The following is a 13,062-nucleotide window of genomic DNA, read 5'->3' as shown; positions in this document are numbered from 1 at the left end:
CACTAATCATCCAAATCAATGCTTGGTTCTTAATCCTATGCACTAGCTAATTCACTCGACAGCTTACTAAAAGCACCCCCCTAAACCACACACACAAAAGACCTAAGATTTTTGGGTTTTGAACCATCTACTCTACCCAAAAGCTTAACGTATTTTTTTTTTGGGCAAGTCCTTTTTTTTTCAGAATACGCGGGGAATACATTAGACTAGAATTCTTCACCAGTAGAGATTTTTTTACTTTTTTAAAACAGTGTCAAACCTCGTTCTTGGCCTGGTTATTACAAGGAACCGTATTTGTGATAAGCAAATAACCGTTTGTGCAGTCGAAGTGCAAAATATAGTTATTGTAAGGGTAAACATTGCATGCAACTATATTGCCATAAAAATGAGCTACTCCAGTTAAGTTATTGTTGCCGTATTATATATTATATAAACAAACGATCATAAGCTGTGTGCCTATGATTTTTTTTAAATATATTTTCGCGGTATAAATGAATCACTTTGATAGATTTTACTATATAAAACATGAGTTAGTTATACATTATCTTTACCTCTATTTTTCTTTTTACTAAATAAAAAATCAGACGAAAATCCGCCGGTTATAGTTGGGATTATGCGAGCGTGGGCCGAGGAGATCGGGTTAGATCTAGACCCCGAGCATTTATCAGGCCGAGCCGAGAAAAATGACACAGCCCTTCCATTGATCAATCGCAATCACGTGCAATAATTGTCGTATAATATTTAAGCTAAAAAACAATTCCGGTATAATAATAATCTGGCACTGCACCGGGATAGCACAGGCGCACGAACCACGACATGATCACAGTGAAAATCAAATGAATTTCCACACGCGGGGGGCTGCTCGAGTCAGAACAAACTTTGAATCAGGAGTTAGAACAGAACAATTCAAAAGACTTACTCCAATCATAAACACTTAATATCCTAATCAAGATCTAATCAAAATTTTAAAATTTTAACTGTCAATAACTTACAAAATATTTAATTTAGAAATATAAAATTCATAAGTGTAGGTTTATCTTGAAAAATATTTTTATTAGATATTATAACTATATTCTAATAGAAAAATAGTAGTTAAAGTTGTATGTCAAAGACTATAAAAAAAGTCATGTATTTTCAATTGAAGGGGTACTTTGTTTATGTGTTATTTTACCTGTTGGATACTTCTTATTAGAGTCTATTTGGCGGAACTCCAACTGTAATTTTTTTTAAAGCAAGATATCCGTAGGTCTAGAAATTTGTGGAGCTAGAGCTAAGTATACGCTAAAATGTTTAAGTGAGTCGTCTTATTTACATTCTAAACTAAAAACATATACTAAAATCACTTTATATTTGCCTAATTTATGGTGAATCTCAGAGTCAGAACTGTACCAGCTATGATTTTAATATAATCAGTATCTCTCCTATCAATTTATTTTCTTAAATAATAATAATTCAAGATACTCTATAAACAACGTATGTACTGTCTCATGAATTCCGCTTCTGCAGCTTGCAGCTGACCAAAATAGTCAGAAAATGCAACCACATAATATGGTATACACACATCCTCAGTCTCAATCATCCCCATCTTTTAGATCATCTCCAACAGAGTCACTTCGTGGACGAGAGTCGTGGACAAGAATCTTATCGTGAAGGGATTTTCGTTTCCTTCAGCATTTCAACAGTTTTTATTCACGATTCACGTCATAAAGGGATTTTCAAGGTCATTCCATCCAGTACGGAATTCTCTCATTTATTTTTACAAATTATTTTAAATAAAAATTATTAGAGATAAGAGAAAATAAAGATAACGAGAACTTAGAAGAAAATCAGTAAAGTAACAAAATTAAGGGAATATAATTAAGGTTGATCTTATCCCTCTAACACTAATATTATTATTTTTTTCTTATTTTTTCACTAATCCTTAGCACTAATGTTAAGGTAAATAGATGGTCGAGATGGAAAGAGCGTGCGTCGTGGAATTTTCGCTCCCAAAATAGTCGAGGAGAACCCCATACGCCGTCGCCGCCCGCCCGCCCGCCCGCCGGCCGCGACCGACCTTCCAGATTGGTGCGTGCGGTGCACCGGCGCCGTGCCCGTGCGCCACCCTCCCTCCCTGCCATTATTCTGGGCTGGCCAGCGACGGCCGAGGCCGAGAATAGCAGCGGCGGGGGGCTGCGCCGTGCGCTGTTGCTTCGCCTGCTATTCTAGACTAGAACCGTCTCCCTCTTTCACCGCCGCACGTCTTGGGCTTTTCCTGGCAGCAGAAGAAGCGTCGAAACTCGAAAGGGACGCGCGCGCAGCCCATTGGCTGGCCTAACCGAGCCCGAGCGGAACGGGGGAGGAGGAGGGCTCCGCTCTCCCGCTCCCCGTCTCGTCACGGCTCGGCTCGTCTCCGCTCCGGCGCGTGTGCCCGACCAGACTGCGCTCCCGTCTCGTCCGCTCCGCACCTATTTCCACCAATCACCGCCGCGTCGCCTCGCCTCCTCACCACCCACCCGCCCGCCTCACATCGCCAGAAGCAGCCAGACGCCGAGCGGAGCCGCAGCCTCCACCTTCCGATCCCGCGCCGACGGCCCAGATCCGCCCGCCCCGCTCGTGCCTCTCGCTCCCTCGCCGCCGCCCCGCGGTGAAGGCGGCTGCGAGTGCGGGGCCCTGTCTAGGCGTGAGCGTGGCGGTGGTTCTTTGAGGAGGCGATTGGCTTTCGTTTGCTCGCCGCGGAGCCAGGGGATTGGTTGTCAGTGACTGGTTTGGGTTCTCCGGCCAGACGCGGGGCGGCGATGGGGTGCTTCCATTCCACGGCGAAGCGGCAGCACCCTGGCTACGAGGACCCCGTGAACCTCGCCTCCCAGACAGCCTGTGAGTTCGTCGATTCCATCCCTTGCCCTATGCGTGCGAGCTACTCACGTGCCTCCCTTTTTCAAGTTCTGGTTAGGTGGTTGCAATCGGGTTGAAATGTCAAATGTTCGTGTATATGTCCATCTGCGATACTAGGATCTTGTATGCAGTTATGGGATATGCCTGAATTTACGCGACGTTTAGGGAGTGCTAGATAAATTCCACACCAGACCGCCCTTGTGCTTTATGCAATTGATTCACTGCTTTGGTTGGATCTTGCTTATCTTTGTGCATTTGTTTTGTTTATGTAGTCAGCGTCAGTGAAGTTGAGGCTCTATTCGAGCTGTTCAAGAGCATAAGCGGTTCGGTGATCGATGACGGCCTGATCAACAAGGTACGTTCTTTTAGGACATCTCTGCCATTTCTAGTAATTTCGTTATTTGGGCTCATCAGACCTATTTTTTATTTGCTTTTATTGTTGATTGTGGGACTACAAACTGAACCTCGTAGTCCTGCATATTGTCTCCCTTCAGCCGTAGACTTATGCTGCAATGCCTTTTTCATGAATTCAATTACTTGTAGCCACCAAGATATATATTCCTCCACACACTAACCAAACGTGTATATTTATTCTACCCATAGTTGTTCCTCACCAACTTTCCTTGTTCAAATTAACTCATTGATACTGCTTGATAAATATTTTTACCCTTTTTCACATCAAATTATGACATGGTTATTAGTACTCCTTGTCTGCTGACAATACAATTGGCGAAACTTCTTTCCCTAAGTGAGCTGTGTAGGCTGATTGCCTGAATTGAGATGTTATCCAAGTTATGGATCTATAGCAACGCTATACCTGTTCTAATTTTTAAGCATTGTCTTGTATTCTGTGTCATTCCTATTTGGCTAAGATGCAAGACTGGGTTTTGGCAGATAAGCAAACTTCTGGATTGGCAAGCACATAAGTGAATTTGATTTGACCATTTATGCTACACAGCTAGAGCTTAGGGGGAAGGTCTTTCTAATCCAGATTGTTTTTATAGATCTTGTAGCCATATATCAAGGAATTTATGAACTGTCATGATAGCGACCATACAGATACAATTTTGTATGTCACTGCCTCACTGATCATGAACTATCATCTTGATGCCATCAGGAACTAAATTCGTAGGCATGAAAAACTACGAATGATTAATCTTTTTTGTCATTTTACCATGCAGGAAGAATTCCAGCTTGCCTTATTTAAAAACCAGAGGAAGGAAAATCTTTTTGCTAATCGGGTATGCATCTCCTTGGCAACAATTCTCATTTGAATTTAGATATGTTGTGCTTCCAGGCACAATGCTATGTCCATCAGTTAAATTTACATGGAATTGACCTTGCAGATATTTGACCTTTTCGATGTCAAGAAAAGAGACGCCATTGATTTTGGCGACTTTGTCCGAGCTCTAAATGTATTTCATCCAAACATCCCAATGGAAGAGAAAATTGATTGTAAGTTTTTATGTTTTTGTTTCATCTCGTTTCTTTTTATGCCACATGCTCTTTCTTAAAGTTTGAAACTTTGAACTACCTGACAGTCTCGTTCAAGCTATATGATATGGATGGTACAGGGTTTATTGAACGAAAGGAGGTAATTTCTGGAAACTTTTGGTATCTATACGTCTGCACACGTTTTCTGATTTTTAATTTCTACTTGATAAGCCAGTGGCATATACGCTTATGTACTGCTGAACTAAGAAAAGCCTACTGTCCTTTATTGTGCCACTAAAACTTGTATTATAATCCTCCTTTGCAGGTAAAGCAGATGTTAATCGCTCTTCTAGGGGAATCTGAAATGAGATTATCTGATGAGATTATCGAGACAATCCTGGACAAGGTTTTCAACTTCTCATCAGAAATTTAATGGCTACTTGAGTTGTAAGTAATTCTTTGACCTGTAATGGAGTCAAGACTTACAGTGAATTACGTGGTGATCGCAGACATTTTCGGATGCTGATGCGAATCGGGATGGGAAAATAGATAGAACTGAATGGGAGAATTTTGTCACAAGAAATCCTTCCTTGATGAAGATAATGACTCTGCCATACCTCAAGTGAGTATGATAGGGGAAAAAAAAAGAAATTCAGAAGCATTTTGTGGAAACTATCTTTATCTCCTCATTCCTAAATAAATCTATGCTGTATCATTTTAAAGCTTGATTGAAGCCCGTGCCAGAACATGAAAAATCTAAGGTAACTGGGAGCATGAGAGCCTGCTATCAAGTTAGAGAGAAAACAATGGAGGGGCTAACTAATGTGGTACATAGCTGCGACATGCACATTTTATTTGCCAGTAGGAGTTCAGAATGTTTACTTGATCTGCAGTTCTATTTCAGTCACCTCAAACTTACAAAAACTGTTTACTGTTCAAAGGCTGCTTCTATTGGAACCCTTTCTCTAGAGATTTTATGATATTGTCATAGTGTGGTACATATAACTGGAAGCATCATCAGTTCACTTGCTGCACACCTTGCATGAACTTTGATTTGCAGCTATTTAAGTTACCTGCTAACCGTTTACCCTGATATTTCAGGGACATAACAACCACATTTCCCAGCTTTGTGTTTAATTCTGAGGTCGACGATATCGTCACATGACCATGATCCTCTCATAGACGCATAGTTAATGAAAGGAGTTTTTGCTTCCCTCAAATGAAAAAGGTAGAACCTTCCGTGGAGGGGTACACAACATGGAAATTTCTAGCTTTCTCTTGTATTATGATATGGAATTGTGCATCAAATTGGCTGCCACAGAAGTACGTAACACCTGATATTGTAGTTTTCACGCAAGACGCTAGTGCTTTTGTTTTGGTGATTGAGAGTTAGTACGAAGAGATGCAACATTTTTCATTTTTTTTACCAGTGGGAAGTCTTTGTTTTGTTTGTGAACTGCAATCTACCTGTGCTGGTCACAGCTTATTCTTGTCATAAGTACTGCGTTTTATTTGATCATATAAAACCTATAGTTCACACGGTTATTTTTGTTCTCCCGGTTAAGGAAGAGTAAAGGTAATACTTGGAATCTTGCAAATATTTGGGCTAAGCAAAAGGGCAGCCTATCAGATTAGCTGCACGGGTTTGAACCCGGAAGATATAATGCAACCTTTTCCTTGTGAAACCTAACCTTCCATGCAAGTATCTCGGATTGCCTTTGGGCACAAGGAAAATAAGGAAGATTGAAGTCCAACCTCTAATTGACAATAAGGCTGGCCGTCTCACCCTAGTAAATTTTGTTCTCTCTTCCATCCCGACCTCTAATTGCAGCAGGCTCTACCTTTGATGGTTATGGTATGAATGGAAAGAACAAACAGACCATGCGTGGGTACTGTACCACCATGCGATGATGTTGATAAACAGCTCTTCAAAGCTAGCACCAGCATTAGGTTTTTTTTAAGGAACCAACAGGAGAGTTATCTATTATATTAGAGTGAATTTTACAAAGCTATAACTATTTGTATTATTGTAATACAGAACTACAAAGCTATAACTATTTGTATTATTGTAATATAGAACTATAACTTTTAAAGTTTATTTTATAAAACTACAACTATTTTGATCTTTGATAACAAGAACTATAATTTTTTAGTTTAGACTTACCCGTCAGTCACACATGTGCTACATAGCATGATCTCAACTATCAACCACACATGTGCCAAAAGTTGTAGTTTCTTGGTACCGAGCGTCGAAGTAATTGTGATTTTATGAAATAAACTTTAAAAGTTGTAGTTATATGTTACAATAATAAAAATAATTGTAGTTTTGTAAAATTTATTTATTATATTAAGAAGAAGAGTCAGACACATAAAACAACAAAACAGTGAATAACTATCTAACTAAACTAAGGCCTAAGCCTCTTCCCTTAGTTCAGCTTTCGAATCAAGAGGATGAGATATGTTGGAAAAAGACTGAGCACAGGGAGCATACAACAAAGTCCGCTTACCTGATCCAATTCATAATGGTTTTTTTTTTGATTGAATTCATAATGGTTTTGATGCTCATACTATTTGGCGAGGTCATGGCGTCATGCGGAAGGGAAGCACAAATTCTTTGAATGACTGCTCTTACAAAGCAAAATCCTCACAGCAGACAAATTACTCCTGTCTGATATTACTAGTACAAAATATAGTAATATTTTAATATTATGAAAACATTTTCTAAGACAAATATAGTATGATTATTATTTAGACTGATATTTATTAAGGACTAGCTAAGTGACCACGCTTGCAACGAAAACATAAATATTGGATGCGGTAACATTAAACACAAACTTAAGGTACGGAGACATGGATGTGTCGTGAGAGTGCCGCCGAACAAATATGTCGAAAGCGATGCTATAGTTTGATTTCAGATGGGATCTGAAAAAAGAGAAAAAGATTATCCACTAATTCCTCATAATTTCTTTATTTATTTTTATTAGTAAGACTGGTCTTATATATGTAGCTGGTAACGAGGCTGGAGGATGAAGGTGTATAATAAAAATAGATAAATTATTTAAAGTTTAAGGTTTTTTATTAGCCGAGAGTATAATATGAGAAAGGTGGCGTGGAAATTAACACTGTTTTATGTAAGTAGAGATTTAGATGAATAATTCTGCGTCTGAAAAGAGAAAAGGAGAAGGGCTTTGGCCCACATGCTTGAGAAGTATTTGGGCTCAGCCCACACGCATTCAGACAGAAGCGGAGTAAAATATCTGGAGAGGTGGAGTGCCATTTTTCCGAGAAACCCCCCGGCACTTGTCCGAATTACATCAGCCGCCCGCCCTCCTCACGCACGCCCACGGGCTCTCTCCCCTCACCTCGCGCCTCGTCATCGCTCCGATCTCTCTCTCCTCTCTCCATCTCGTTTCCCCCGCCTGCGCAGCCAGCGCAAACCCTAGCACCCGCAAGCGCCGGCCCGGCTCGGAACCCGCCACCCCCGGCGACGGAGGCTAGAGCTGCCGCGCGCGGAAGAGCAGCGGCGTCGTAGTGCGGGGATCGGCGGCGGCGCGGGGATGGACCGGAAGCGCATCAAGGACGCGCTCGAGAAGCACCTGGAGAGGAAATCGCCGTCCACCTCCAGGGGCGCAGCCAAGGATAGGGAGCGAGAGCGTCTCGCTGACGGGAAGCTGCCGGCGTCGCTCGGCAAGGCCGGGAAGGTTTCCGACGGTGGTAAGAGCCGAGAGCGTTCGCGAAGGTTCCTTGTTGTTTACCTATTTGGACGACCTTTATTACTGTGCATGAACTGCTGCATTGCATGTTTTGTTTGAAAGATGCGAGTTTGGTGGCTTTTCGGGTAGAATCTTATGGTGAAAATTAGTGTGCTGTAGTTATATGTCGTGGCTTCCATTCCGTGTCCCCATTGGAATGATAAGCTCACATCATTAGTGATTTAGTGCATTGCCTGAAGCTGAAGACGGTGTACCATCCATTCGAGCTTCATGTAAATACTATGTTGCTTGTCAGCGGCACCTCTCAACACACGAGCAGAGTATTTTGTGCTGCGTTAAGGTGCAGCTTTTCCGTTTTGCTTGATCTCTTATTTAAAGGAAGCTAAACAACCAGACGTGGCCGACCTTCATGCCCACGATTGGCTCGCGCCATCCCACGACCCAGGTGATGTGAATGAATGTGAACGTGCAGCACGAATGTGCACGTCTCAGCCCCATGCAGCCGCACACGTTGCGTAATAAAAGCAGACTAACTAACTACTGCATGCGATGAGATTAGCTCAACATTGCATTGGTTCATCTAGGATTTAGTTAAGCAATATGAATTAGGTAACGGGTGAAAATGGGTAAAGCATTGAAAGGTTGGCCCATATAGAATCCAGATGCGTGTTGAAGCCTACAATAAGGAAGAAATAAAAGTGTCAAGATAGTAGTTGTGAGTAAGCTGGATTATATTGCGTAAGGGCTTAGATGGATCAAAGGCTACCGAAACATATAACATACAAAAGCAGAAAAAGGAAAGGTCTAGCATTTTCGTTGTTGGATTATTCTTTGTCAGCTAGGTAAGGGCTTAGTGCTTTTCGTTGTTTGGTTATAGCCATGTGTTTGGTTTATGATCTGTCGGTTGGGCCATTGGAACTCTCAAGCTTCTTTTATCTGTAAGTGAGTCTCTTTAATATGGTGTTGGAGGCAAATGAACCACTTGCTGCAGCATGATGTTGTATACTTGTATAGGTTTCGCCCTTCTTTATGTGATGTTCTATTGGCATAAAAAGTAAGCAAGGTTAAAATGAGAATGAAAAAATTAGTGTTTTTCAAGCACTAAAAATTTAGCTTTCCCGTCGAATGTTTTAGATGATAAAGTATGGTGAGAAGCATGATGAATGAAAGGAAAGGGAATATGATGGGAACCAGTGGGAAGTGAACGTAATCCATTCCTGTGGAATGGTCGGCCATTGACTGTGGCCTGAGCCTGCTAATCAGGGGCCACTCTGTGAGGACGGCTCCAGTCGTCCAATGCTGGAATCGCCTCAGGTGCAGGTGACTTGTGGATGGTTCGGATGTGGCATTTTCTTCTGTTTTGGCACCTTACGCCGCAGGAGGCATTTGCCGATCCCACTCTTTGATGTGTTGCACATGTTGTTAATTTTGGTTGGGTACTTGGGTCGATCTTTGCACATGTGGAGCTGGTGAGCAAACTAATTGCTCAAATGCATTGCATCAATTTCAGTTTCAACATTTGCCATCACTTTTGTAATATTTAGAATCATGCCACTGGTTTCAAAACTTGTTAGGCTCATGCCACTAGTTGGACCGAACCAGTGGCAAGGACCGAACAAGTTTTTCGGTCCAACCGTGCCAACTAGTGTCAAGGACCGAACAAGTTTTTCTAACCAGTGGCACGAACCGAATAATTACCAAAGCGATGGCAAAAGCCGAAACGGTAATGGAAGCGATGGCAAGAACCTAAATTTTCCTTAAAAAAAATCTCTGAATAGAACAGAAGAGACCAATGCCGCTGACCAAACAAGGTGATACTGTTCTGTTTGATTCAGTTTTTTACTATATTCTGGCATATAGATATAGCTAGAGTGGAACCATGAACTTGTGGAATTGGAGCTGGGTTAGCAAAAAAGGATATATACCATCATGCGGATTATGGATAGGATATGCTCATGTTGTAAAAGAAAAAAACATTGGCATAAGGGAGGATTGAACCCATGACAACATGTCATAAAATCAGCATCTTAACCATTCGAACAAGAGATATTTATAGGTACAAATAACCACTTTATTTTGTTAGACCTGAGCGGCGTGGGAGGTGCAACCCAGGTGTTCTTCTGCCCCGGATTTAGCTATATGCAGTCTGCAGGATTTTATACGTTGTTCTTTTGTTGAACATCTCTTCTCTGGTAATGGTTGGCACTTGGCACTATCATGCCTTGATGCAAAATGTGACCATACGTTTGACCAAACTTTAGGAACTCTAGGGAGTGTTATTTTTGTTCCAACTTACAATACCAAATTCAGTTTTATGAGGAACAACTCGATACTAAAAGATTGTTTTTTTTGGTTCATCTATGCTGTGGTTTGCTTTGCTTTGTGGTTTTTGGATCTATATGGAATGTAAATAGTATTCATTTGTTTGTTATAAGATGCTTTGAACTTGCAAGACATGTAAATTCTCACAGTATTTGTCAGTAGTCTGCTTATGTTTGTTGTTTCTTAACTGCAGTAGCTATGATTTTATTAAATTGATTTTGAATCACTAGGCACCTCCTAACCTTCTTTTTTCCACTTGGGATTGCAGAGGAATTTGAATCTGACAGTGAATATTCTGATGTCAGTGGTTCTGAGGGAGAGGACACATCTTGGATTTCATGGTTCTGTAGCTTGCGAGGCAATGAATTCTTCTGTGAGATCGATGATGATTATATACAGGATGATTTCAACCTGTGTGGTCTGAGTAATCAGGTGCCATATTATGATTATGCGCTTGATCTCATCTTAGACATTGAATCGTCTAATGGTGAGATTGTTTTTTCTTAAGAAAGCTACAAATTTAATAACTGTAGCATATAATGCATACACCAAGTGCCGTTTCTGAATCTTATAATATGTGAATTATTTTCATACCACATGCTTATCTTTCTGCATTCTTTATTTATGTTGATAAATCGCATTCCCTAAAGAACCAATTCCACGAACCAGTACATATGCCTCTTGTATTTTGAAATCCACAAATAGGTACAATTACAAATTAAGTACTGTTGAAAACTCATGTAAATGCATTTATGTACAGCTGACGCGTTCACTGAGGAGCAAAATGAATTAATTGAGTCATCTGCGGAGATGTTGTATGGATTAATTCATGCACGATACATCCTAACCAGCAAGGGTCTGGCTGCAATGGTAATTTTGATCCTACAATTGGCATCAAGAGATGCTTTGCTTTCTTATCGTACTCAAATACTGAATAATCCTGCTTTCATTTGCTGCAGTTGGAGAAGTTCAAGAACTATGACTTTGGAAGATGCCCTAGAGTGTACTGCTGTGGCCAGCCCTGTCTTCCAGCAGGGCAATCTGATATTCCTAGATCGAGCACTGTGAAGATATATTGTCCAAAATGTGAAGAACTTCACTATCCAAGATCCAAGTACCAAGGCAGTATCCTTTTGTTTTTTTGGTTCACCTTAGTTTTTAGTTTTGATATTTACATAATTCCGTCTACCTCTGGTGGACAGTGAAGAGTATGACCTACTTGGCCGGTTTCATGCTGTTCTTTCTAAATTGCGATCTCCAATTATAACTATCTTTTCAACTATGGAGCTATATGTTCTGTATATATGTTTTCGCCAATCTCCATGCCAGTATGCTTGTGATGTTAGTGAGCCACATTGGACCTATTTGTCTTTATTAGTGAGCCACATTGGACCTATTTGTCTTGATTACTTGCCTCGAGTCCTGGTTTGGGGTAAGGCGGTAAGTTCTTCTCAGTAAATAATCATCAGTAGACATCAGTTTGGTAATTGCATTCTAGTGTCAACGTTCTGTTACCCTTGTATCTCCTTCACTTTGGCCAAGACATTGACGGAGCATACTATGGGACAACATTCCCTCATCTTTTCCTGATGACCTATCCACATTTGAAGCCACAGAAGCCGCCGCAGCACTATGTTCCAAGAGTTTTCGGCTTCAAACTTCACAAGCGGTCATGACATGGTTGTACGATCAGCATAAGCTTCCTTTTACCTAGTTTGTAGGGAGAACATTGTGGCCTGTTGATGTAGGAACTCGGGCGCTTGAATGTTGCTGCAACTGCTGAGCAATTGTACCTGTTTTCAGATGTTACCATTCTGTGACCTTAGGTTCTCTCTCCCTCGCTCGCTCAAGTTATGACCATCAGCACGTTTCAGGTCATTGTACACGGCATCTTTCACCTGCTCGCTTTTATCTGTTATATTTCGCATACTTTTCATCGCTCCTGGGGTAAGCAGGATTTACTGCCGGGTCACTGTCGTGATGAAATGTTGTTTGGTGTGGTTGTCTGCGGTCCCTGCGCCGTCTGTGTTTGAAACTTGTTCCCAGTACTCCTGGTCTGTTCATTGTTTTTCATCAGGGGTATATGCACGTTGCCTGTACTTAGGGCTGGCCAACGAGCCAGCCAGCTAGTTAGCGAAACGAGCAAGAAGTCCTGCTTGGCTCGGCTTGTTAAAAGCTCGAGCGGCTCGCAAACGGCGGCACTCAAACGTATATGTACATCGGTGCTAAACACGAGCACCTCGGCAACCACACGAATCAACGTGTACGGCGGTGGCACACTGCGCCAGCGACGATGCGTGGCACGACAGTGCCCTGACGGATCAACAGTGAACAGGAAACCTTAGGTCGACAATATAACATGGTGAAAACAAGACCAGCATGCTAGCACACATCCATGACGGTTCACCAGAATTGGTCAAACCACGGCACGGTGGCGAGATTCTTTTTTCCCCAGTGGACGACGACAATACAGGAGGCTTTGCCCTTCTCCTCTATCCAATGGAAGCAACGGCAGCATACACAGGTCAATTGGCCGTGCTCGACATCAACAACGCAACACTAAACAGCTCGAATATGGTGGCGGATGGCGCGACGCGGAAGGAAGTGAGGCGTGACGCGGAGAGGAAGGTGGACGGGCAACACCACAAGGAAGGTGGCTGGGCAGGACGGACACAGGAGGAGATGTGGCGGCGATGGCATCGAGAGGCCACCGTAGGCA

General features: G+C 41.9%; 2 protein-coding genes across 3 annotated transcripts; both read left to right on the top strand.

Annotated features, from left to right (window-relative positions):
• Nucleotides 1-2,133: 2,133 nt before the first annotated feature.
• On the top strand, nucleotides 2,134-5,853 carry LOC133903038 (calcineurin B-like protein 1). The gene is made up of 8 exons (XM_062344378.1): nucleotides 2,134-2,856; nucleotides 3,147-3,229; nucleotides 4,056-4,115; nucleotides 4,221-4,329; nucleotides 4,416-4,468; nucleotides 4,634-4,714; nucleotides 4,818-4,930; nucleotides 5,410-5,853. Exons 1-8 carry the CDS (start codon nucleotides 2,778-2,780, stop codon nucleotides 5,471-5,473), a joined length of 642 nt encoding a protein of 213 aa, XP_062200362.1. The 5' UTR covers nucleotides 2,134-2,777; the 3' UTR covers nucleotides 5,474-5,853.
• A 1,750-nt stretch (nucleotides 5,854-7,603) lies between these two features.
• Nucleotides 7,604-12,281, top strand: LOC133903547 (putative casein kinase II subunit beta-4). Of its 2 annotated transcripts, none has more exons than XM_062344968.1 (5): nucleotides 7,604-7,995; nucleotides 10,612-10,830; nucleotides 11,104-11,213; nucleotides 11,303-11,468; nucleotides 11,886-12,281. In XM_062344968.1, the coding sequence occupies exons 1-5, from the start codon at nucleotides 7,866-7,868 to the stop codon at nucleotides 12,017-12,019; spliced, it is 759 nt and encodes a 252-aa protein (XP_062200952.1). In that variant the 5' UTR covers nucleotides 7,604-7,865; the 3' UTR covers nucleotides 12,020-12,281. The 2 variants fall into 2 exon arrangements, with proteins under 2 accessions (XP_062200952.1, XP_062200951.1); XM_062344967.1 differs by having other exon boundaries at nucleotides 7,606-8,022.
• Nucleotides 12,282-13,062: the final 781 nt, after the last annotated feature.

Source organism: Phragmites australis, chromosome 21 (assembly GCF_958298935.1).
Source record: "Phragmites australis chromosome 21, lpPhrAust1.1, whole genome shotgun sequence".
NCBI lineage: Eukaryota > Viridiplantae > Streptophyta > Magnoliopsida > Poales > Poaceae > Phragmites > Phragmites australis.
The sequence above is the reverse complement of the archived record's forward strand: the minus strand, read 5'-3'. Positions and strand labels throughout refer to the sequence as shown.

Bases quoted from the DNA above. Each gene is read 5' to 3' on its own strand.
- LOC133903038 (XM_062344378.1), top strand. From the start codon at position 2,778: ATGGGGTGCTTCCATTCCACGGCGAAGCGGCAGCACCCTGGCTACGAG. The intron at 2,857-3,146 runs GTGAGTTCGTCG...TTGTTTATGTAG, and splicing joins CCTCGCCTCCCAGACAGCCT to TCAGCGTCAGTGAAGTTGAG. The intron at 3,230-4,055 runs GTACGTTCTTTT...TTTACCATGCAG, and splicing joins ATGACGGCCTGATCAACAAG to GAAGAATTCCAGCTTGCCTT.
- LOC133903547 (XM_062344967.1), top strand. From the start codon at position 7,866: ATGGACCGGAAGCGCATCAAGGACGCGCTCGAGAAGCACCTGGAGAGG. The intron at 10,831-11,103 runs GTGAGATTGTTT...ATTTATGTACAG, and splicing joins AGACATTGAATCGTCTAATG to CTGACGCGTTCACTGAGGAG. The intron at 11,469-11,885 runs GTATCCTTTTGT...ACTTTGGCCAAG, and splicing joins AAGATCCAAGTACCAAGGCA to ACATTGACGGAGCATACTAT.